At 36.1% G+C, this 27,356-nt stretch overlaps 1 protein-coding gene across 1 annotated transcript in view; it reads right to left on the bottom strand.

Moving 5' to 3' along the window:
• Positions 1–3,623: 3,623 nt before the first annotated feature.
• The window catches only part of LOC127418856 (ankyrin repeat domain-containing protein SOWAHB-like), a 37,358-nt gene continuing 13,625 nt past the window's right edge, over positions 3,624–27,356 (bottom strand). Inside the window, exons 4-12 of the mRNA XM_051659716.1 lie at positions 25,493–25,606; positions 22,271–22,327; positions 21,521–21,622; positions 20,333–20,344; positions 19,217–19,219; positions 6,927–7,013; positions 5,754–5,826; positions 4,856–4,951; positions 3,624–4,709 (exon numbers count right to left, since the gene is read on the bottom strand). Of these exons, the coding sequence (XP_051515676.1) occupies positions 4,525–4,709; positions 4,856–4,951; positions 5,754–5,826; positions 6,927–7,013; positions 19,217–19,219; positions 20,333–20,344; positions 21,521–21,622; positions 22,271–22,327; positions 25,493–25,606 (729 nt within the window). The 3' untranslated portion in view covers positions 3,624–4,524. The remainder of the gene's footprint in view (positions 4,710–4,855; positions 4,952–5,753; positions 5,827–6,926; positions 7,014–19,216; positions 19,220–20,332; positions 20,345–21,520; positions 21,623–22,270; positions 22,328–25,492; positions 25,607–27,356) is intronic.

Raw genomic sequence — 27,356 nt, 5'->3', positions numbered from 1 at the left:
TAGGGTTTTTTTTAGCTCTTTTGTAGAATTATTTATGTTGTTGTGTTGAAAATAGTTTCTGTGCGATGTCACCATCAGATTGATCTGTTGGACCCTGTTAACTCTATTTCAGTTCATCATGTGCATGTGCAACTGAAGTACAGGTGTCTATGCATTTCTGTGGATAATTACGTTTATTTAATGACTGACTTTATGATTTAAGCTGTGTTATTGTATGGTCAACATTTGAGTCAATTCAACTAAAATTATTAAGTATAAACAACAAAATTTAAATAGCAAACCAAAGAGTTAACCCTACTTGAATCTAGTTACCTTAACTTAAATAGTTAAGTCAGGGGCGTAGCAGTCATTTTAAAAGTGTGTGTGTGTGTGGAGGGGGGGGGTGTCAGTAGGTTACTTGTGCAGACCCAACACTTAAAGTGCAGTATTAATATATTACAGTATATATTAATATATAAGTATGATATAAGTATTATATTTATATATAAGTATTATTTACTTTTAATATTTTTAGTATTTTATTCAGTATTGCAAAATAAATGTCTGCAAAAATTATCTGCAAAAACAAAGGGCATCTTGTGGAGCATGAGCTTCTGTTTCACATGTTTTCTGTTTTGTCTACGTTCACCAAAATTCGTTCAGATACATTTAATGATTCAGTGACCATTTCTGGTGATGCCAGAAGGTGGTGACAAATGAATGTCTTGTGTGAAATTAGTTAGTCACTGAATCAACAATCAAAAGAAAATTTTAATCCTTTAAAATTTGTATGTCTACAGACCTACAAAGAGGCTTTAGTTTAGGTTTTAAGCATTATAAGAACAAAGCAAATCTATCATTACCTTACAGTTTGTGAGCTGCTGAGCATGCTTTTATCAAAAGACAACAATAATAGTCTTATAATAATTATAATGAGTTTCAATAACGTCCGTATGTTTTCATGTCCATATAAAAAAGCGTGTCTTCATATCTATTCACTTCAGTAAAATGCATGTGTTCTAAGAACACAGCAGATCTAACTTTTTTCCTACAGTCTGTCGACCGCACACCAACATAGAGGTAAAAAACAGGAGCTGATATTAGAAACAGCTTTACATCTTTAACACAGATCTAGTAATCTGCTTAAATTGACAAAAACAACCGATCAAACTCTTACCTCACAAACATAATGTAAAAAGCATGACTTAATGAAGACTCAGGCGCTGATAAAAACTCCACATACAATGTGTGCTTAAAAGAAGGATTGTTCTTTGTTTTGTTTCTGCAGTGCATTTCACGTAATGCTGCCAATCAAGAACGATATGCCGATAAATAACTCTCGTTTGTGTTCCTCATCTCTAGATTATTCATTTAGATCAACATCAATGAAAAACATGGATAAATGAGCATTGTTGAAAGCAACTTTGTAGAAATGAACGGAGCTGTATTGATTAGACTGTCTGACTGACGGCCTATTATGTAAGGGTTGTTTTGGCTCATGAAACTCACCTGTGCTTGGCTGGATAGTCGCTCAATCAGACCAAAGTAACAAAATGCAAAGAATACTGTATACAAATCCACCATTTGGACTCGGTATGGGTTTAGCTTGGAAAAGTGCTTGGGACAAAAATCAGCTTTTTAAAGAGTGTGGAGGACGTGTCTCCCACGGCTGCTACGCCCTTCAGTTAAGTTCATTCTATAAATATATGGACACCAAGTTAAGTGAACTTAATTACATACGTTTTGGAGACGCCATTACTAAATTAAATTGAGGGAACTAGCTCACTCTATTAATTGAGTAAAGTCAAATTATTATGGTTTTCAGTGTATTGCTTTAGAAGACCCAGGAGATTTTGTGGCACTTTTATGGTATTTCTTTATTTTTATTTTTTGTCATTTTTTATCCGCATTCACTTCTATTGTATGGAAAAAAGCAGCATGGAAATTCTGCAAAATATATTTGTTCATAGAAGTCATACAGGTTTGGAACAACATGAGGGTGAGAAAATGAAGTCTTCATTTTGGATGAACTATTCCTTAAAAGGTGCAGTATGTAAGATTCAGGAAACCCTTGTTATTAATGACACCTGTGGCCATTAAGTGAACTGCAGCCAGCTTCCTGTTGCTGTTGCTCGTGCTTGCGCTCATGCACACACTTCATAGGGATGCGAGCGATCGAGCATCGGCCAAAACAATGACGTAACATACAAAGAGACTGAACGTGATCCACCGGCATCATGCTGACAGATGAGGTAGCACAATTAAAATTACACAGTTATGATTGTTTTACTACAAACTTTGAGACTAAACTAAAACTACTTATCACCTAACATAGCATACTGATACACACATACAGCTACATACTACCGAACTATACCAGATAGTTTACGGTTGCACTGCACTATTGTATGTTTTGTATGGCACATGTTGTACTACGATCAAGAAACCAGCGTATTTGCTTAAATTTATCCTGTATACCTGACTTTCAGTTTAAAGAGAAGATCGTTGAAATTATTTTAAAGTTACAAGGCAAGGTAGCTTGCAATTCATCAGCGTTAGCAGGCAAGATCAAGTTAGCACATATTACACATATCAATCCTTATGGCACTATATTTCACATGCTTTGCAGTTATGTAAACTTACCTGTCCAGTAAGAAGAAAACCAATTCAGGGTCAGTTTTGATCCTCAACACCGAATGAAGGTCCCTCCAGGAATCAAATGTCCTGCCGATGTTCACTCTAGTTTTCGCCACGATCAAGTTCCCGCTTAGCCAGACGGGATTCAGTAGATAAATGTTTTTTTTTTTTTTTTTGTAGGAGTCGGTGTTGTGCTGGGAGCTGGCTGTTTGCTGGATTCCATCTCTAAGATAACGTTACCTAATGTGGCAGACTGTTTGTTGTCGCTGTTGAATAGCGGAAGAGGCAAGGCTCTCGTGAGTGCGCATAAACGTCACATCCTTTGGATTTTTCCGACCCGCTCCCTTTGCATGAAAACAAGTCTACAGGCTTTAATAGGCAACCTAGGATGTCCGGGAAGGGCTCGTTTTTTAAGTTGCGTTACAAGCCGTTCACACATTGGCAAAAAAAATAAATAAAAACGAATATTACATGAAAATTGTTACATACTGCACCTTTAAAATAAATCAAATGAGAATATAAAAAGCAAACCTTATCCAAAGTACAATTTATTTTTAATATCAGGAAACATAAATTACATGAGAATAAAGATTCAGGCATGAAGAAAGACACAATAACATTTCTGCAAACCAGCAGACTTCCAATATAAGGCACAAACTAGCAGATTTATGCAGCATCATCCTTTGGAATGCAAAATACATCTTTGTCTTACTATAAAAATGGACTTAAAAACTCAAAATCGAAAATAAAATATGGCGGAAATTGAAGAAATGGCATTTGCAACGTATTTGACTTCCGTAATGTGATGCATTTTCATATTTTAGTGGGAAATCATGCAAAGTGGAACTTTATTTTATCCACAATGATTTAATTGGATTGTAAAATGTTAAGATGTGATATCATTGGTTAATATTATGTTCCCCCACCCACACAGTCTTGGTGATGCCAGCAGAAAGGAAAAGTTTTTTCAGAGGTGGTGAAACCTATTATATTTTGATGAATGATTTTATATATATATATATATATATATATATATATATATATATATATATATATATATATATAAAATTATATAAATTAGAATAACATGCACTGCTAAATCATCCACAGTAAGACCAGGAACATTTATTAAGAAAGTAACTATTGTCAATTTTAAAATTCATGTTGTCTTTTAGTCACGTCTGTATTAACCGTAAACTGTTCTGATGTAAGTTAAGGTTTTGTAAGGTGAAGATAAAGCGAAACAAAACTAGTTTTGGTTTCAAAAAGTTTGGTCTCTCTTCAAAAACTCTCCAAAGTTTGATCTCTATTAAAGATAAGGCACTGGCCTTTAATCAAGTGTGAAAAAGAATTCTGTCTACTTGCTAAAACACTAGAATCGTGTGATGTTTTAAAACGCTTCGTATTAATATTTAAATATTTAACTTTCTGCACTTTGTCTAGGTCCATAATCAAATAAGCAAATTTGAGACATTGACCATGTTAACTCCTTTGCACAAAAGGTCAGATTTCCTTGTTTCCATTAAAGCACACAAGATGCCCTTTGTAACATTCTCAAATCATTTTGGATAACATGGATCATCAGATTTTGCACGAACTGGTGGAGTCCATGCAGCTCGAGTGCATGCTATCATTAAAGCAAAAGGGGCACATACTATATACTAAGGAAATCTGAAATGAATGTCAAATTTTCAGTTCAACTTTTCACTCCAGTTGTTTTGCTGATAATATATGATGTGATAAAATGTATTCAATAAGAAAAATGCAAAATTGCAGCATGTAAACTAGTGATCTCAGAATGTTTGGTCTTAACTGAGAAATGTAAAGTACAAAGCAAAGTCCAATTCGATCTATACATAATCTAAGTGGCGTTAAAGCAGAACTGAATGCATTTGGAGTTCACATTGTCTACCGTGAGAACTTCCTGGGCCTGAATGCAGGTAGCATGAGTTGGTGAGCAACTGTCCTCTCCTCTGGTACAGGAGCAAGCTCTTCTGCAGATCCCCATTTCTTCATGGAGTGAAATAGTGACGTGATCTTTCTGTTTCTGCGCTCGCTGGCCTGGACTAGACTGTGGCACTTGCTGGCTTCAGCTTGGAGAACAAACATCAAAGCCATGTTAAAGGAATATTTCACCCAATAATAAACATTCTCTCATCATTTAGTCACCCTCATGTTATTCCAAACCTGTAAGAATTGTACACTACAAACAGGTATTCAGGAATTCAGTTTGACTCACATAGTTCATTGTCTTGATTGTTTGATTGTGTCTCTTGTATATTGAGGTAATGATAGGCAAAGTGACCGCTGTAGTCCCTCAGATTCTCCTTTGCTCCTGTGAACATAGCAACATTTCAGCAATATTAAATATGAACTTTATTATGAACTAGACTTTTTCATTTTCTGAAGGAAATTTAAGTAACGTGCCCATTTAAAATGGCAAAATGCCATCATGGTTTAAGGGCGTGGTGGGTGGTTGCCAGGGCTTTACTACTCTGTTGCTATGGTGATTTGAGTCATTTTAGCATGTTGCTACAATATGTGGTTTCTAGGGCTGTTTCTGGGTGGTTGCTAGGGTGTTTTAATTCTTTATGATATTTTGGCCCATAGTTTTGTCTCAGGTCCCCTCTTCAAAGTAAGTCTATGGGGTTTTTGCATCTGTTTTATCATTCATCAGATGAAAATCGTAAGTCAGATCACTTAGAAAAGTAATAGCGCACCTTTCCTCAACTAGCCGCATGATTTATGTCCAAACATGGGGTAAGATTTATGCATAGAAGTTTAATATTAGGGGTTTGTTAAAAGTTATAGTAATAGTATAGTAATAATCATGTTATTACAATTATTTCGAAATTCTTTGATACAGTGAAATATTCTTCACAATAATATTCATATCTAATATTGCATAGAATTTTCTTAAAAGCAACTGTTTTGTTTTTGTTGTTTTTTTTTAAAGAACATTCAATATAAAGTTAACCAAATGCAAAATCAAAAAGACATTCTTGAATATAGCATAATATTCAATATTAATTAATGTTTATGGTTATTCAATATAACATTAAATAACCTATAATGAATGAATAACTCCACAGAACAATTTCCACCAATTTCTTTCTTTGTGAGAAAAGCAAGCTTACCGTACGTATTAACAAGCAGGTCAACTATATGCCGATGGCCATGAAGTGCTGCAATGTGTAAAGGTGTGTATCCCTGTAAGAATTTTAGGGGGACTTTTATGAGGTCTGTCAGAAACATTTCACTACAGAAACTGTATTTTGCATAACAAAAATAAAGTCTTTAATTACTTTAATTATGTACTTTTCCCCATATTCTCATATGGAAAAATGGTATATTTAATATTTAAAGCTAAATTATAAAGTATGTAAAAACTGTACATCATGGTAGTATTTGTTTTAACTAAAACTATAACTCTTATAATTGATTAAAATACATTTGAAATGAAATCACTTTATTACAGTAATGAAAATGTAATAAAAAAAGAAAAAAAGAAAAGGGAATTACAATAAACAAATAAAATAAAATAAATAAATAAAAGATATAGATGCATTACACCAATGGAAATTTGGGGGAGATTTTCTTGATTTTCTTTATGCAAAATATAAGTTCTTATTGTCTTTTGATTTTAAGGTGTTCTTTATGTTCTTTGTGAGTTCCGTTCAAAAAGTTAAATTTAAATTTCAAGCGTTAAATCTCACCAAAATTAAAAGAAAAATCACAACACTCACCCCCTAGTATGCCCCACGTCATGAATCCCAAACCGAAAAACCCAAGCATAACAGAACGAGAGTTGAAGCAAAAGACAGAGAGAAAGAGGAGAGAGGGGGAGACAGAAAGACAGGGGGCACAAATTAACTGAGGTTACAGCAACAAAATCTAATGACAGAATCATAATTGGCTGGTAATTCAGTGAAATTGCTTTGCTCTGAAACTGCTGTTGGAATACATGAAGACATTGTTTAAAGGAAGCTGTTAACATGACACAAGTTTGATTTATGAACATGCATTCTCAAACAGCGCCTGGATTCGTTTCCACAGCTGGGCACCCACATACCATTTGCAAAGAGTTATGTCAGAAGCGGAGATTTTAAAACAGAGACTTTCTGGCAACTTGGCATAAACGTGAGAAACATTAACCCACGCAAGCCTTCATCCCCAGGGTGAATGTAAGAGTGAGGTGTACTTACATGCTGGAAGAGATAAAGGAGACATTTGATTACTGACTGCAAATATCAATACAGAGTTTAGATGTATATGTATTCATATTTTCTAGCGATAAAGGAGGTGCTTACTGCTTTCGTATTGATGTCTGCCCCTGCATCTGCTAAGACCGTGGTCATGTCCGCTTTACCTTGTTTTGCAGCCCAGTGCAAGGCGGTCTAAAAACATAAAACATTTATAATTAACATTGGTAACACTTTATAACAACTTTCATTAACAACATTAGCAAGCATTATTATACTATATAATGTTTATAAGAGCATTACGCTGAAGGAATATTCCGGGTTCAACACAAGTTAAAGGGATAGTTCACCCAAAAATGAAAATTCTCTCATCATTTACTCACCCTCTTGCCATCCTAGGTGTGTATGACTTTCTTTCTTCTGCAGAAAACAAATGAAGATTTTTAGAAGAATATTTCAGCTCTGTAGGCCCATACAATGCAAGTGAATGGGTGCCAAAATTTTGATGCTCCAAAAAAGCATGTAAAGGCAGCATAAAAGTAATACATACAACTCCAGTGTTTTAATGCATATCTTCAGAAGTGATATGATAGGTGTGGGTGAGAAACAGATATATTTTTAAGTCCTTTTTTGCTAGAAATTCTTCCCTAATTCTTCCCGTGATATGCACGAAGAATGTGAATCACACAAGAAGGAGAATGTGAAAGTGAAAGTGGAGACTGACTGATGAACTGATGAAGAACTTTAAGCTGCATTTTATGTATGAAAGGTGCTATACAAATAAAATGTAATATTACTATTATTATATGATTTTTGGAGCTTCAAGATTTTGGCACCCATTCACTTGCATTGTATGGACCTAAAGAGCTGAGAAATTTTTCTTAAAATCTTAATTTGAGTTCAGCATATGAAAGAAAATCACATAAGAATGAGTAAATGATGAGAGAATATTCATTTTGGGGTAAACAATTCCTTTAAGATCAATAGACAGAATTTGTGGAATAATGTTGATTACCACAAAAATTTAAAAAATCTGAGTTACAGTGAGGCACTTACAATAAAAGTGAATGGGGCCAATCCGTAAACATTTAAATACTCACTGTTTCAAAAGTATCGCCACAAGATGTAAACAATGTGTGAGTTAACATGATTTTAGTATGATAATATTGCTTACTAATCTGTACTGTGTAACATTATATCCAATTTTACAACTTCATGGCCATGACGACGTAGCACTGTAAACCTTAAAACGATGATTTATACAACTTTACAGCTCAAATAATACACAAGTTTTAACAGAAAAATTCATGTAAGTGCTTTTATAAAATTATAAGCTTCACATTTCTGCCTTTAAACCCTGCATGGCCATTTTGAATCCTCATTCTGGTCGTTTGACCAGCTTGTTCCTTCTTGTACGCAATTGTCATCCCATCTGATTCACCTTGTAATACATCATTTACACTCTGCATGGTCATTCTTTCACACTAGGTAGATCCCCACCCCCCTAACGCCACGCGGTGGAGCAGGTTGTGGCTCCCATTGGCTGCCCACGGGCCCCAAGCTGTGCACAAAGGGTGCGGAGGGGATGGTTTCCTGCCATCTAATGGCGGTCTAATTGCAAAACAACAAACCAGTGTGCCCACTGCGGGGGGAGCACAGGCCTGTCACAGGCCCAAAGATTGATGATGTTGGTCTGACCCTCTGATGGAGGACCCACCCAGGCATTGGCCTGCTGACAAGCCCTGTCAAGAGAAGAAGGGGCCACCACACCACACACAAGTCTAGATACGCACACATGCACGGATGCTGGAGCTTCTAAATGTCCAAAGCTCTCTAGTACAGAGAATGGAGGAGCTTGAGGGAGGACAATGCAAAGTGCATTAAAACATCAACACAAACCCTCATTTATATTAGACACTACAACACGCAACAATGCACATCCACTTACAAAGATCAAAACTGACCCAATTAGCACGTTTAAACAAATGTCTCTGGTCTTAGGGGCTTTTAGGCTGACCATGTTCTTGCAAATAAAAAAGCTAGATGCAGCGCAATGAACAGAACAGAATGCAGGTGTTTCAAGACACGCTTCTAACAGTTAAACAGTTTTTTTAAAAACTCGACACAGTGTCTAAAAAATGCTGCGCTTCTGTGCAAGGTGCTGAGAAAACAATCAGATGTGGAGCAACGGTCAAAAACATCCATCTAGCAAATGAAAACAGCACAGATGGATGCAAAAATGCATTAGGTGTGAATGGGCCCTAACTTTACACAGCATCTAAAAAACACTGTGCTTCTGCACAAGACACTAAAAAACAGTGACACAGCACAATGTTCAAAGACATCTGTTTAGCATGTGTTTAGGAAAACAACTGGAAAACAGTACAGATGGACACAAAAGCGTGTTCCGTGTGAACGCCACATTATCATGCATGATTCATCAACGAACGATATTCTGAATGATTTACATTTTACATTTACGCATTTGGCAGACACTTTTATCCAAAGTGACTTACAGTGCCCATCCCCCTGGAGCAACCTGGAGTTAAGTGCCTTGCTCAAGGACACAATGGTGGTGGCTGTGGGGATTAAACCAACAACCTTTTGCTTACCAGTTCAGTGCTTTAGTCCACTACGCCACCACCACTCCACCTTGAATCTAAAAACGTTTCTTTTCATAGTTTTTCTCTGCATGTGAAACAAATTTTATTTTCTGCTGATGTCACCAAGGCTGTGTTGGTGGGGAAAGATAATATTAAATAAAATCCCAGCTTGATTTTCATGATCAAATCAAATTCTGATGGATAAAATCAAGCCTCACCCTTTATTATTTCTCATTAAATAGAATTATTTATAATAAAATAGAATACGTGGTGGCGAATGAGTTGACCCAAAGGCAGTATATATATAAAATGAATAGTAGAGGTCCAACAACTGATCCCTGAGGCACACCTAATTTCAGGGAAACAGTAGGTGACTGATAATTTTGCATTGAAATATAAAACTGTCTATCCGTGAGGTATGAAAAAAGCCAGGAGAGAGCAGCATCAGTGACACCAATATCCGAGAGGCAAAAGAGAAGTAATTCATGGCAAACAGTATCAAAAGCAGAACTAAGATCAAGTAATAGAAGAATGGAGAGAGAGTCACCAGTGAGTAGTAGGTAATTGACAACCCTTACAAGGGCGGTTTCAGTACTGTGAAGTGGGCGAAAGCCAGACTGAAAGGGGTAATGTTCTTAATAAATTCCTATAGCAGAAAATAAATTGTCACGTTCCAGGTGGCAAAAGTACAATCTGTGTTTCTCCATCCCTTACATGATGAAGAAAGTGAAATACCTGTGTAAAATAAAATACAACATACAGTAAATTTCTTTAAGCCTATTTGCTTCCTATAAATATGTAGCTTTGCTACATGACCATCATAAATGTGAGAGGCTCGTTTGGAATAACATGCTACCATACTACTTATACTATCTCTGCAGAATTTATAATAAGTGTAGTATGTACAGTTTTCTATACATAAAATACTACTATGAACTATTATATTTGTAAAATGGAGAACACACTGTGCTTGGTACTGTATAAGACAATGCAATGCACATAACTTGATCCTCTATTTCCAGTGTGATGGATGATCCTGAACTAATTTTTGCAGACTTTTTTTATTATTTACTTTATTTCTATATTCAAACTTTGCTTCTTGACTCATCATTTTTTATAAGTTAAGACATTTCTATATAAAATTGAATTTAAAATATTTAAGGGATAGTTCAACCAAAAATTAAAATTCTCTCATCGTTTACTCACCCTCATGCCATCCCAGATGTGTATGACTTTCTTTCTGGTGCAGAACACAAACGAAGATTTTTCACTTACAATGCAAGTGAAAGGGTGCCAAAATTTTGAAGCTCCAAAATCCACATTAAGTCAGCATAAAAGAAATCCATATGACTCCAGTGTTTAAATCCACATCTTCTGAAGCGATATGATAGGTGATGGTGAGAAACAGATCAACATTTAAACCAGTTTTTACCATAAATTCTCCTCCTTGCCCAGTAGGGGGCGATATGCACGAAAAATGCAAATCACCAAAAACAAAAGAAGAAGGACTTAAATATTGAACTGTTTCTCACCCACACCTATTATATCACTTCATAAATTATGGATTTAACCACTTGAATCTTTTGGATTACTTTTAAGCTGTGTTTATGTGCATTTTGGAGCTTAAAAATTTTGGCACCCATCCACTTGCCTGGACCTACAGAGCTGAAATATTCTTTTAAAAATCTTAGTTTGTGTTCTTTAGAAGAAAGAAAGTCATACACATCTGGGATGGCATGAGGATGAGTAAATGATGAGAGAATTTAAATTTTTGGGTGAACTATCCCTTTAAGAATGTTTCTATTTCCGAGATGATAAATGGACGTCACTCACAATTATTAGGGGCCATTCACACTGAAAGTGTATTCGCCTACATCTGCAATGTTTTTCAAATGTTTTTCAATGTGCTAGACAGGCCTCTTGGACCATTGCAGCACACCTCAGTGTCTTGAGTGAGAGTGCCACGTTTTTAAGGCGCCATGTCAAGTTAAAAAGAACTTTAAATACGTGTCTCGAGACACCTGCGATTTGATCTATTTGCTGCGCTGTGTTGTAGTGCAAGAATGCATTTGGTCTGAACAGTCCCTTATGCAATGTACTGAGGTCAAGTGTATTTCATTTTATTTTAATATTCGAATATTCGTCTTAACTCACCATCTAATCAGACTACCAAGTGTTAAGACATTTTTAAACAAACTTGGATTAAAATGCTCTTTTTAGTGCAAGAATGCGTTCGGCCTTAACGGCCCTTTATGCAGCGAGGTCATGTGACAATGATGTAGCACAGTACTGTGTGGAATGTTTATCGTTGCATACTTCATACTGTTTCACACACTAGAGTATACGAGTACACTACGTAGTATGCATCAGTCAGTTTGGTAGTATTTTGAACATGGCAATATGGGCAGTTTACATACTGTATAAAATGTCTATGAATTTTGCTATATTCAAAATACAAATCTTAGGTTAATATTTACATATATGTATAAGGGAAAGTGTATGTTTAAGGTCCTAAAACACTGGTCACCATCAAGTATATTTTTAATTACCTCTTCATTTAGAAATGGTCCTATGGTTAAACTAATGCATTTTTAAAAGTACAAAAAATTCCAAAAAGCCAGTAAACTGTATGTTTAAAAACTGTAAAAGTCTTGAATCTTTTTTTTTTTTTTTGCATGTCTCACTGCAAGGACACTGATTAATCTGCTTCAAATTTCATGTCAACTACCCATATACACATTGCCATTGTGCATTCTTCAGCATGTTATCTGTTCTGTACTAAAGGGAGGGTCGAGTCTCCTGTAGGTGTTTCTAGTCCAGCCCATAGGACAGATTGTGATAGATGAAGTCTGGTTCCTCTTTCAGCCACTCTATTGTTTTGTCTGTCACACCTTTGAGATGGATTGGCTGGCACACATGTTTGACTGACAGCCTGACAGGTCTCAAGGAGGTATGGTGTGATGGACGATAGTCAACAGGATGTGACGTCTCCTACCCTTATTCCTCAGGTTCCTGTCTCGGCCTGGTGGGGAACCCTTAACTCTCGCTAACCAATTATCACCTTTGTGACAACTAGTATGGGAAACAAAGAGAGGTGTGGTGCACATATTCACTGCATCTTGTAAAGAAGAGGAATGGGTAAATGATGTACTTACAAACTGGGTGAAGGAGGAAGTGCAGCACATCGAGAGAGAGGTACCCACGGAAGATATAGAGGAGAGAATAAGAGAAGAGATCAAGTCACGTTGATTTATAAAGCATTTTTTAAAGACGTTTTGCTGTACAGCAAATTTTCTTAAACACTTTATGGGATAGTTCACCCAAAAATGAAAATTCGGTCATCATTTACGCATCCCCATGTTTTTCTAAATCATATGACTTTCTTCCGTGGAACACGAAAGGAGATGTTAGGCAGAATATATGGTCCTTTGTGTTCCACGGAAAAAAAAGAAAGTCATGATTAAAGAAGTTTCACTTATGGATGAACTAACGCTTTATAGGAATATTCGGGGTTCAATACAAGTTAAGCTCAATCGACACCATTTGTGGCATTATGTTGATTACCACAACAATTAATTTAGACTTCTCCTTCCTTTTTTTTTTTATTTATTTGGAATGCCCAATTCCCAATGTGCTCTAAGTCCTCGTTGTGGCGTAGTGACTCGCCTCAATCCGGGTGGCGGAGGATGAATCTTAGTTGCCTCCACGTCTGAGACGTCAAGCCATCTTATCATTTTTCATCAAATAGTATATGTGTCCAGGAGTGTTGCTTATTTGTGTTTTTGAGACGTTACAGACATTACAGCTGATTTTCCATTAAGCTGAATGTTAAAGGTAATGACCAAATTAAAATACAATTTTGCATTATAAAATTCTGAATTTATGTACTGATTATCATTGTCCCATGTCTGCCAAACATGTTGAGCGGTCCAAACATCATCTGCAGCCTGAATCTGAACATTTGGTCAGATTTTAGGAGTGAATGCATTTAGCTGTATAGAAAGCTATAGGATGCACCTTTGCTCCCTATTTAGTGAATTACTTAACCTCCAGTGTGGTGTCTGTCTGTACTGGTCTCAGAACACTTAGAAATGCACCTTATTTTCATCCTAACTCCATATAAAACCTCTGAAAGCAAAATTTTTCAGCTTTTACATGAATACATTTAAAACCCAATTCCAAAAATGTTGGGACAGTATGAAAAATGCTCATAAAAACAAAAGCGATTTGTAAATTATAATCACCCTTTGCTATATTGAAAGCTCTACAACACATTGTATGATGTTTTACCCTGTGAATTTCATTGTTTGAGTGATTTCAAATCAGATGATTGCAACACGCTCCAAAAAAGTTGGGACAGTCGAGTGTTTACCACTGTGAAACATCACCATTTCTTCTAATAACACTTATTAAGCATTTGGGCACTGAAGACACAAGTTTGTTAAGTTTAGAAAGTGGAATTTTCCCCCGTTCATCCATTATGTAGGTCTTCAGCTACACAATTGTACAGGGTCTTCGTTGCCATCTAATGCGCTTCATAATGCGCCACACATTCTCAATTGGAGACAGGTCAGGACTGCAGGTAGGCCAATCTTGCACCCACACTCTTTGCCTACACAGCCATGCACGGGCAGTATGTGGTTTGAAGTTGTCCTGCTGGAAAATGCAGGGACGTCCCTGGAAAAGACAGTGCTGGATGGCAGTATAAGTTGCTCCAAAATTTGTACATATCTGTCTGCATTAATGGTGCCCTCACAGATGTGCGAGTTACCCATGTCATGGGCACTGACACACCCCTGACCCATACAGACACTGGCTTTTGAACCTGTCGCTAATAACAGCTTGGATGGTCCTTTTCCTCTTTGGCCCGGATAACACGACGGCTGTGCTTTTCAAAAACTTTTTGAAATGTGGACTCTTCGGACCAAAAAACACAGTTCCACTGTTCTACTTTCCATCTAAGATGAGACCGAGTCCAGAGAAGTCAGCAGCGCTTCTGGACAGTGTTGATGTATGGCTTCTGCTTTGCATAGTAAAGTCTTAACTTGCATTTGTGGATGCAGCGGCGAATGGTGTTGACTAACAAAGGTTTACTAAAGTAATCCCATGTTCATAATATCCATTACAGATGAATGACGTTTTTTTAAGACAGCGACGTCTGAGGGATCAGAGATCACACGCATTCAGAAGTGGTTTTCATCTTGCCCTTTACACACCGAGATTTGACCAGATTCCTTGAATCTTTTAACTATATTGTGCACTATAGAGGGTGAAATGCCCAAAATATTTCCAATTTGTCTTTGGGGAACATTGTTCTCAAAGTGCTGTATTATTTGCTGAAGCATCTGTTGGCAAACTGACAAGTCTTGAATGATCCTGGCTCTTGAAGGACTAGTCTGTTTTTGGAGGCTCCTTATATGGTATAAAGTACTATAACACAATTGCTTCACCTGTTTAAGGTCTCCTATTTCACATCGCCATGTTATTTCAACTCGTCAACTCGTCAAATTGTTATTAGTCTTAAATTGCCCCTGTTTCAACTTTTTTGGAGCGTGTTGCAATCATCTGATTGGAAATTACTGTACATTAAAAAAAAAAAAAAAAAAAAGGTAAAAGATCATATTATGTGTAGTTGTGGTGCTTTCAATATAGCAAAGGGTGAATATAATTTACAAATCACTCCTTTTTGTTTTTATTAGCATTATTCATACTGTCCCAACTTTTTCGGAATTGGGGTTGTATTCTCAATATGAAAATGCACAGTCTGCATTTACTAATGTAAATGAATATAACTGTATTGTGAAAACAGTGAAAACAAAATAAAACAATAACAAAATTTATATTAAAATGAAGCTGACCCACAGATGTACTAATGTTGAAAAATATTCAAAATAACTAACTTTTGAGGGAATGTGGTCCTAATTTCCACATATGTGGACATCTTTATCAGTGCGCTGACGCAAGAAAAATGAATGGATTTTTTAAAGCGGTATATCAAACGAAACTAGAGACGCTACTCTTTGAACAGATTCAATCAAAAAACGTAAAGAAGTTTCTTATCAGAGGCACTTTTGTAGGTGCTGCACCTGTAGTAGCGCTTCCTGGAAATCAACGTCATGCTGTTGTGTCACATGACGCAGTGCGCCAGAAGATGAACACTTAAATGACAATGTAGAGTCTTGTGAACAGAATACAGTCGGTTTTAATTCATTTAAATTATGCGTTGCGTATAGCAAAGCCAAAATACAATGTCCACACATGTGGACGCGGGGCCGCACAAAGTTAAATCCTCCAAAAACTGGCCCCATTCACTTCCAATGTAAGTGTCTCACTGTAAAATCGAGTTTTTAAAACTTTTTTTTAAGGAAATGAAGGAGAGACGAAATAATTTTTTGTGGTAATCAACATTGTCACAAATGCTGCCGATTGAGCTTGACTTGTATTGAACATGGAATATTCCTTTAAGAGAACATAAATAGAACAGCAATAAATTGAAACTTAGTAGGGACTTGACTAAACAGTATAAGGAGGACAACAAAGACAACTCCTAGAAATATGAATGGGAGAAACGCTAAATATAGTGGCTAAAGGAATAGTCCCACTTTTTAGCTAAAAGAGCTTTTTGACAGAGTTTTTTACTCTTGAACATGAATGCACATTCTAAAGGACTGTTTGGATCGAATGCGCTTTTTGCGATTAAAATAAAGCAAAAGTTAGACCCTGCCCAATGGATATAACAGAACACAGGTGTCTTGGTCGCATTTTTAAAATAGAAGTTCTTTTAAACTTTAAATACTTCCGCCGCCCCTCACTGGAATGTGAGACCAGTGTGGCACACAGGTGGAACTCATTCACCACTTATCTTCCCGGCCTCGCTCTGCCCAGACGCCGCTCGGCCCCGCCCTGCTCGCCACACCCTGATGATTTACAAATTGTGAGGGGCAGCTCAACAGTCATCTAGCACACATAGAAAACATGGAAAAACAACAGAAAAACTTTCAAAAAATAACACAGATGGATGCAAAAACCTGTTCGATGTGTATGTATTTGAACGATGCTGAAAATTTTGTTTTTTCCTCTGCATATTCTCCCCAATTTGGCATGCCCAATTCCCAATGCGCTCTACCTCCTCATGGTGGCACAGTTACTCGCCTCAATCAAAGGACGGAACTCAGTTGCCTCCGCTTCTGAGACAGTCAACCCATTCATCTTATCACGTGGCTTGCTGAGCGTGTTTCCGCTGACACCCCACGTGACTCTGCTCACCCTAGCAACCGGGCCAATTAGTTGCTTAGGATACCTGGCTGGAGTCACTTGGTACAACTTGAACTCGTGACTCCAGGGGTTATAGTCAATGTCTTTGCTTGAGGAGCTACCCAGGCCCCATTCTTTTCTTCTTTTTTTTTTTTTTTTTTTTTTTTTTGAGTGATTTGTGCAAAAGAAGTAAAATTTATGACATAACAGTTGTAATATTTTATTGATGTTTGGAAATATGGGATTGAAATGTATTCTTAATTTGGAGATTTGGAGATTTAGATCTTCTCCATTAAAGAAGATAAGAACCCTGCGTCCAATTTTGCGTACTTCCATGCTACACAGTATGCAAAAAGCAGTATTTCAAATTAATAGGATGTCCGAACAGTCAGTAATCATGATACAGTAGGCGAACAACACCAGGACTACCAACTGTATCTACTGATATTTTTAAGTGCGCAACCAGTGGACACTTTGCTATCCCATAAGACTTTATCCACAGTCAAGAAGTTCTTCATCAAGTTCAGTGCATACTCTGAAAGCATGGGAATTCAGATGCAGCTGAGCTATACTTTTATACCTATTGCCTACATAGCTACCCAAGGGCATTGCCAAGATGGCGTCAAGTGAACTAACTTGTCTTAAAGGGACTTTGCTTGAATGGAACAGGTGGCTTTCTATTTACACTTATCTATCTTCCACTCATTGGCGGACAGAAACTGAGCGGTCTTACTCGAGTGGCTCAAAGGAAAGAATGTTTACGTTGCATCTAGATTGTGACTGTTTATTTATGGGCTTCACCACAAGAGCTTCAATTGGATTTTTCCCCAAAGGAGCTTCCAACATGTGAAAGAAAAACATAAATAATGCACGCTGTGTCGGGTTACGGGCTCGGGGTGATGTGTAACTTTAGTTACTGAAGGGCTAAAGGCGAAGCTTAACTACTTAAACTTAAGACTCAGACAATGGACGAACCAGAAAAGATCCAGAAACATCCAAGAGAGCAAAAAATGAGCATCCACAACAGCTAGAATGCAAAAAGCCTGTCAACGAAGACTGAGAACAAGGGTTGTCAATCGATTAAATCGTTCTTGCGTTCCATCTGCACTGTTTTTTTAAATTGTTGATCTATGTGCACATGCATCCCAAATGGACGCCTTTAGGTATTACGAAGTGTTTTGTACCATCAAACTGCTATTGAAAATAGTTCAATATTAAATATGCGTCTCAAGACCCCTGTGTCTTGTTCCATTTTGTTGCATTCCATCCAGTTGTTTTTGTACTCACTAACGCATTTCACCGTGAACGGCCCCTCAGTGTTAAAGAGGGACCTGTGCTGTACTCAATCTGTGCTGCTGCTGCCTATTCTCATAGTGTGGCTTGGTTATGTGCGTTGCCTGTGGGTCAGTAGGAATACACTAGTTGTTTTATTTGTTTTACATCCCCGCTGAAAATTACAGCAATTTCCATGCTGGTCTAGGTTGGCTTATGCCGGTTAGAAATGGTTTGGTGCTAGGTTTGGTTTGGTAAAGCTGGTCGAACAGTTAGGTTTTTCTGGTAATGCTGGTTAAGCCTTGTTGCTGAATCCAGCTATGCTGTTTAAAATTTTTCACTAAAATAACAGGTTTATTTGACAGCCCTTCTGATAACCCCTTGAAATCCTGGGCAGCCAAATGCAAGTGCAGTTGCCCTGTACCAACCGAAGGAAAGGTGTGGGTCTGCCCACAGTGACTTCACTTGCTTGGCATGCTGTCCCGGGTCAAGAAGGGGGGCATCAAAGCCACCTGGGGGTCCGATTTACCACCTTCCTGGGGACACGACCGTGATTGTTCTCCAATTAATCCCAGCCGGCTCTATTATTTTCAGATTATCTTTAAGTGGTTGAAGTCTTTGAGGTGAGCCCTAATCTCTCTTGCACTTCAATGAGCGCTGTTGTATCTTGTCTGCGTGGGGAAGGCAAAGGGCTTAGAGGTTCTTAGAAGGTGGTCCAACACAGGACAGTGTGAGAACTCCGACCCAGGCAGGGACCACAAACACCGGCTCAAAGCTCTTAAGCGCGCAGGGGGGACAAATAAAAGGATTTGAGCTTGTTTTGGGGGGCAGAAGAGCTAAAAAGCTATCTTTCATAATCCTTCAGATGTAAGCCTTTGAAATGCATGATTGGGGTAGAGCTTTCCTCTTTGCTCTCTGCTGCACCTGGGTATGAGAGTGGGAGCTGTGGAAAGTGAGTAACTTCGTGAGAATCAGCAATGTGGATCTCCGATGCTTTTCAACGTGTAGTGTCATGTACGACGCTAACAAGCTTTTCACCAGACTGGCGAAGATTCACATTTGTCGTGACGGGTTCACTGATCATGACTATTGATGTGAAACAACATGATAGAAAAGGAAAAAGACAAATTGCAACTCACCCCCTTTTAGAAGTCACAGTCAGGAGAATTTAAATAAAAAAGAAAAAATGAAAAATTCCATTAATTAATAAGAAAACAAAAAACATACAGTTTAAGTTGAAATAATATAAAAACTGAGGCCCACTTTCACAAACTAAAATGAATGTTTTCTCTAAATACTTTTGTGTGAATATATGGTGCCTTGCTCCTGCCACAGAATAAAAAACGAAGGAGATCTGCAGTTACAGAAATATTCAAACCAGCCCGTCTGGCAACAACAATCATGCCACGGTCGAAATAATTGAGATCACATTTTTCCCCATTCTGATGGTTGATGTGAACATTAACTGAAGCTCCTGACCCGTATCTGCATGATTTTATACATTGCACTGCTGCCACACGATTGGCTGATTAGATAATCGCATGCATAAGTAGCTGTACAGGTGTTCCTAATAAAGTGCTCAGTGAGTGTAGTCACAATTTTGAAATATAAGTCACAACTGCGAGATATAAAGTCACAATTGTGAGATATACAGTAAAGTTGCAAAGTCAACAAAATCGCAGGCGTATATATTTGCAAGATTAAAACTCACAACTGTGACTTTATTTTTCGCAATTTCAAGTTAATATCACACAACTGCTAGGTATTAAGTCACAGTTGTGTAAACTGGTAATTGTGAGAAATGAAATCACAATCGCAAGATATAAAGTTGCAATGTTGACGAAATCACAATCGCATAATATAAAGTCGCAATTGCATGATATAAAGTCATAATTGTGAGACAAATTTCTTGCGACTGTTTCTTGCAATTGTGGGTTTATATCACACAGCTGCGTGATATTAAGTCATAATCGCGACATGTAAAGTTGCAATGGCAAGATCTAGTCACAACTGTGAGATAAAAAGTCAGTTCTTCTGTGGCAGGCATATTTTGTAACATTATTTTAATTACAATTTCATACATTTTACTTTATTTTACTTTGTCTCATTACTGTAATGCGTCATTTTTGCTTACTGTTTTAACGCAATGTATTTAAAATAATTCCGATTATTTTCAATGGTGTAATAATAGTAACAATAATAATATTTACAAAGTTAATAAATAGTTTACTCTATAAATGTATCAATACTATAGCATCATTTTTTTTTTTTTTTTTATGGGGGAATGTGACTTGGAAATGTTCTTGACAGGTTTTGCTAGGTTCACCCATTTAGTGGTTTTGATTAAATGTGTGTGCAGTGTTGTACAGTTGGATGCAAACTTACTGAGGTAAAATCCTGGTTTGTTCCAAACATGTGAAGAAGAAAAAACACACAAATTATTTAAATTGCGCACATTCTTTGAAAGATGCTGGTCCTAATCTCTACATTTATGCATTAACCTTTGTGCGTCAATAAAAAAAAGTTACTCAGATGTCCTTAGAGGACAAAAATGTCTGTGTCAAAAAACTATCATAATAATATTATATATTAATATTATTTTCCACTTTCAGTGATTTTTTTAACCAACATCAGTCCAGATCATAACTACCAAATATTCATTAATTTTCAGGATTTTAACCCTTTAAATGCCAGTTTGTTTATATAATGCCACTGTTGTTTTTATTTTTTTTTTAAAAACAACACAAAAAATTAATTATTTTCCATATACTAAATGTTAAGGGAAATTTTTTGGGGGGATTATCACAGTCTGGGATATGTCAATTATTAGCAACAACATTGATTTTGATGAATTATTTTTTTATTTTTTGCAGTGTTAGATTAAAAAAGAAAAACACACTCAGGACCTTAGAGGACAAAAATGTCAGCATCAAAAAACTGCCATAAAAATATTATATATTAATATTATTTTCCACTTTTACTGATTTTTTTAACCAACATCAGTCCTGATCATAACTACCAAATAATCATTCATTTTCAGGATTTTATCCCTTTAAATGCCAGTTTGTTTACATAATGCCACTGTTGTTTTTTACACACACACACACACACATACCAACACACACACACACAATTTTAGCTGCATCATTTATTCAACTGGCCTGCAGTGCTCTATAATACAGCAAACAGAAAATAGGAAAAAAGCATGTATTTGCTCCATAGGCTAAACATGAGAAAAATGTCGCCATCTGGTGGAAAACAGACAGGGCTCTGGAATGAAAGCATAATATCACAGAATTCAATATTTTATGCTTTAATGGCACTAGGATCAAATATTGCAGTTTTAATGGGTTTCAATGGGGACATTTTTGTCCTTAAAGTCCTGAGTGTAACTATTTTGTGTATTATTGACGTATTATAGGAACTGAGGTTGAAATATCAAAATTCCCCCAAAAATACACACCTTTGGCAAAATGTATCGAAAAATACAAACATGAAAAAGACAAAAATGTCCTGAAGGTCGCACAAGGATTAAGTGGAGAGCACATATTGATGATATAATGTTCTCCTCACCTTTTTATTGGCTAGAGAAGAGTCTTGTTTCAACAGCTGAGTGAGGTGAGACAGTTTGCCACTTGCTGCAGAGAAAATCCATTCTTTCTCAATAGGGTCCAGCTATAGTAAAATAAACATGAAAAGTCCTTCAGATGAACAACCATTGGTGATGTAAGATTTTGTGTCTGTGTAATATAACAGTTATATTTATTGTCTTGGCAAATGGTTTCTAATCAATTGGCATTTAAAAAGAGAATATATACCAAGTATTAATAGTATTTACCAAGGTAAGAGTTAAGATTTACCATGGTAACCATAGATTCAGCCAAAATAGTAATTTAATATTAATTTAGCAGATAACGTTTTGGCTACAAACCACCCCAAAATATCATAGTATCTATAACACTTGTTACTCCTGTTAAAAATCCTTAAAATATTGAAAATAATGAGTTTTCTGTCATTTTGTTTAATTTCTTTTTTATTTATTTTTTTATGACAGTGGTGGTAAATACCAAAATACCACAGTTTTAATGTAGTAACAATAACTCTTGTAACTATGTATTGTTGCATTTGTTTATAAAGGGTTTTTTGTGATTATTTCAGGGCAATTGTTTATGCCTGAAAGAGCATATTTCACCTTGAAAAGAGTGCTTTCTGTCTGTATGAATTATATTGTGCATCAAAACAAAACCACTAAGTCAGATTCCTTGTAAATGCAAATTACTTGGCAAGTAAACGTGAATTCAGATTCGGATTACTGATACTCACAGCTACTGCAGTGGGTCCCAAACTGCCTCCACTTTCCTCATCATGCTCTGATTCACTCTGGGAAAGAAACAAGATATAATATTACTGTATGACTCACAAATCACCTGTTAGTTTCACCTGCAGCTTCGTGGGTAGCTTGTAAGGAGTCAGTGTGAAACTACATTTACAGTAGTAACAAAAAGTAATCTGAGTTTCTAGAGTGGGCTTTTAGGTTCGGCTGTGATGCGTTTCCTCTTCCTGTTTTGTAGTAGCGGTATGAGTAAAGGGAAACCCAGTACTGTCAAAAAAAAGTATACAAACCACAAAGTCATCAGTATACACACAAACAGACACACACTTTCTCAGCCAAATAAACGAAGACATAACCTAGACTTCCATTTATAAAGCTAATTTTAAAGCCTACAGACTAACCCTATGCCTTTAAGAAAAAACAACAACAACAATGACAAAGTTCTTTATTTATGATTCATTTTTGGGTCACTGACAAATAAGGTTGTCAGAGATTATATAAATTAAAATAAAAAATCTAGATGTGTCAAATTCGTAGAAATGTAATATTTGAGTCCATTTTGGAAAACATTTATAGCGATTTCTACAAAAAAAATTGATTTAGTTACTTTAAAAATGTCAAGTAGTGTCACCATCAAGGTAATAAATACTTTCCTTGCTCTTTGAATACATGTGAGTGTACACCCCAACCAAAAATATGTTGTTGTTTTTTTACATATTATTAATATTGCAAGTCTGCTAAACTTGTTACTAAAATGTTATTCTAAACTACTTATGCCAACATTTCTTTTTTCAAAATGTTTAGCTTTTAATGAGGATCACTTAGACATTTTTAGCCCCAGAAAAAATATCAAAATGACATTGAACTTTGAAACTGAAAACATGTACATCTAGTAAAGGCGTATTCAAGTAATGGTTTCCTGTGAATTGCATTTTAAATATATTTAATGTAAACAATGATCATCATACTGTATTATTGCCCATTTACTGTACATTTGTATACATCCCCAAAAGAAGGTTTTGTCCTTCTGGGGACCCACACACAAATATAGACAGTAGACCCAAAAAACATGTAAACAACTCAACAAACACCTGAAAAAAAAAAATATATATATATATATTTTATGGTGAAGTAAATATGGCAAAAATGATTAAGTACTCTCTACATTAAATACGATAGTTTAAGTGTGAACTTGAAATTATTAAGTAAATTCTACATTTGTTTAAAATTCAAACATGTTAATGTTAATGCTCTTAAAAGCAAATAATATTAATGATTGTTTGCTATCATTACAATGTGTCATGATGTATCAATCCTAAAGTAGAAAACCTTCGCTAACTTGAGTAAATTAAGTTAAATGTATTTTAATCAATGCTATTTCATGAAGTAGATTTTACTTAATTTTATACCATTAAAATGTACTTAGAAAAACTGTTTGCAAAAACTTGTAAAATAAAAAAAATTAAAAAAATTAAAAAAATCAGTCCACAGGCAACTGACAAAATAACACAGTTTATTAGTGCACAGACTTAATTAAAAAACCTAACACAAAACATCCACTCAGATGACATTTACGCCCAAAACTCTTGAAATAGCTCAAACAAAATGAGAGAACAGTTTTGCCCAATTTGCCCTCTTTACATGTCACACACCCAGCAAAATGTTTCAAACCACTCAGAGGTGAACAATTAGCTCCAACAAGCACCAAATTGCTCTATTCCTTTTGTTTTTATATCATACACCATTTTACAAGAAGCAACCAGCTTTGTGAGCCAAAGTGACGGCCAGTTACTCCTTATACATCAAAGCGTCAGTCACTTTGATTAATGTGAGAAGAAAATGGTGCTGTTTGGTCATTTTTTGCAGAACATGTGATGCGTAACTGTTTTTAAGACAATGAGAGACTGTCCGACTGGACAGTGAAATCACATTCCCTTCCATAAAGAATAAACTTGCAGTGTGAGCAATATTTATTTACTTGTGCTTAAACAGGAACCAAGCCAGACATTTTCCCTCTTGAAACAAGAATTAAAAAAGTCTGAATGTAATCAAACAGGTGAGTGACTGAAAAATTACAAGCAAAAGTATGATTTTTTCTTTCCAATCAACAAAGGTACACCATGGCAGAGGAAATCGTTGACTGGCAGCCAATAATAACACAGTCATGGATAGTGTGTAGCAATGGGTCACAATGAAAAAAACTGTATTGTATAATATTTAAAAGACAGCATTTTATGGAGATGATTTCAGCTTCAGTGCAGCATATGACTAATCCTTATGAATTTGAATCTTATGACTAGACAGTTTTGTCAAGGTTCATGAAAGAGCTTTGAGGTGTGAAGTGTGAATTCCCACTTTCAAGTGTGAATCTCTTCCAATTAAACAGTTAGCAAGTGGTTACATTTAATGCAAAATAGTAAATGATGGATAATTAAATAAAAAATAGTATGTTTTATATAATAATATATATTTACATTGTTTTATAATTTATATAATTAACTCATATTTATATAGTTTAATTTGTATAACACTTATTATAATACATATTGTTTCAAAGCAGCTTTAGGACAAGCTGGAGGGAGAAAAACCTCTTGAGGAACCAGATATAATATAATATAATATAATATAATAGTTAGATAAATAAAACATAGTTTAAAAAAAGTTAAATTCAAGCATAAAATCTTATGTGTCCGACATTTTTGCCATGGTGAAGCACTTGCCCTTAACTAGCTACATCTCGATTGATCTGCATACAACTGTTCAGAGGGCACAGATGATAATTTTCTTTATAATGAGGTGGAGCATGTTGCTACTTTGCACAAGAATAGAGGCCCCTATTCAAATGTAAATGAATGTGTCTTTCATGCTGTCACCACTGAAATATGTTCTCTCAAATCCAGCTAGTTATTCTGGCGCCACCTGTTGGCCAGAACTGGTATTACTGGCCAGAACATAAAATTTGTTTTATTATATTTTACTTTATTTAAAATAACAACAAAAATGTATAGTAATAATATATAATAATAATCATTATTATTATTTTTATAATAATAATTATTATTATAATTATTATTATTATTACTTTGTTGACCTGTGCAAGCTGTTAGACTTTTAATTAAAGACACTTGTTCTAAACCATTCTAGAGTGATCACTTCAAAGCTAAACATGGTAAATAATCAAGGTAAAGGTACTGAGGGTACTTGACTCTAACCTTTGACCCTGAGTCCTTATCCAGGTCATCTTCTCTGTCTGATTCTGACAGTTCCTCCGTCAGTGCCTCCAGTTTCTCTACAGCTGTTAGTAGTAAGGGGGTGCTGTCTTCCACCTAAAAGATGTAGATAGAAGTAAGCAGAAGTTACACTTTACCAAGATCACCTCGTAAGGAACATTTTACTGCACTCAAGTTAGCAGACTCTTGAAGGGATTAGTTCTCTCCAAAATGAAAATTCTGTTATTATTTACTCACACTTAATCCAAACTCATACTCTGTTATTTTTTGCATGGAACACAAGTTTCAATAAACACTATCAAGGATCATAAAAGTGGTCCATGTAATTTGTGCACTATATTCAAAGTCTTCTGAAGCCATATGATAGCTTTTTGTGTGGAACAGACTGAAACTGAATTTGCCTTTTAATTAGTTGTGACAGATTTGAAGTCACTGACGACAAACAAGATCGGTTCTCACCTGTGTTGGAACTAAACGTGGTGTGCAATTTTGTTTATGAGGAATGGAAAATTGGATTTGTTAGCTCTGGTGGAAGGGAAGATTATCAGTTAATAACAATTTAAATGTTGGTTTGATCCTCACACAAAGTTTTCATGAAGCTTGACAGCCACTAGTCACTATGAACTGTTGTTGCTTTACACTGAGCTGCGTAAAGATAAAAAAAAAAAATCTCCTTTTGTGTTCTACAGGAAAAAATATGTACGGGAATATACAAGAAATATACAGTTGAAGTCAGAAGTTTGCATACACTTAGGTTGAAGTCATTAAACCTCACTTTTTAACCACTCCACAGATTTCATATTAGCAAACTATAGTGTTGGCAAGTCGTTTAGGACATCTACTTTGTGCACGACAAGAATAATTTTTCCAGCAATTGTTTACAGATGGATTGTTTCACTTTTAATTGACTATATCACAATTCCAGTGGGTCAGAAGTTTGCATACACTAAGTTAACTGTGCCTTTAAGCAGCTTGGAAAATTCCAGAAATTATGTCAAGACTTTAGGCAATTAGCCAGTTAGCTTCTGATAGGCTAATTGGAGTCAACTGAATGTGTATCTGTGGATGTATTTTAAGGCCTACCTTCAAACTCAGTGCCTCTTTGCTTGAAATCATGGGAAAATCAAAAGAAATCAGCCAAGACCTCAACAAGTCTGGATCATCCTTGGGAGCAATTTCCAAATGCCTGAAGGTACCACGTTCATCTGTACAAACAATAGTATGCAAGTATAAACACACTGGGACCACGTAACCGTCATACCGCTCAAGAAGGAGACGCATTCTATCTCCTAGAGATGAACATAATTTGGTGCGAAAAGTGCAAATGAATCCCAGACAAAGGCAAAGGACCTTGTGAAGATGCTGTAGGAAACAGGTAGACAAGTATCTATATCCACAGTAAAACAAATCCTATATCGATATAACTTGAAAGGCTGCTCAGCAAGGAAGAAGCCACTGCTCCAAAACTGCCATAAAAAAGCCAGACTACAGTTTGCAAGTGCACATGTGGACAAAGATCTTTCTTTTTTGAGAAATGTCCTCAGGTCTGATGAAACAAAAATTGAACTGTTTGGCCATAATGACCATTGTTATGTTTGGAGAAAAAAGGGTGAGGCTTGCAAGCCGAAGAACACCATCCCAACCGTGAAGCATGGGGGTGGAAGCATCATGTTGTGGGGGTGCTTTGCTGCAGGAGGGACTGGTGCACTTCACAAAATAGATGGCATCATGAGAAAAGAAAATTATGTGGATATATTGAAGCAACATCTCAAGACATCAGCCAGGAAGTTAAAGCTTGGTCGCAAATGGGTCTTCCAAATGGACAATGACCCCAAGCATGCCTCCA

Source organism: Myxocyprinus asiaticus, chromosome 28 (assembly GCF_019703515.2).
Source record: "Myxocyprinus asiaticus isolate MX2 ecotype Aquarium Trade chromosome 28, UBuf_Myxa_2, whole genome shotgun sequence".
Taxonomy (NCBI): Eukaryota; Metazoa; Chordata; class Actinopteri; order Cypriniformes; family Catostomidae; genus Myxocyprinus; species Myxocyprinus asiaticus.
The sequence above is the reverse complement of the archived record's forward strand: the minus strand, read 5'-3'. Positions and strand labels throughout refer to the sequence as shown.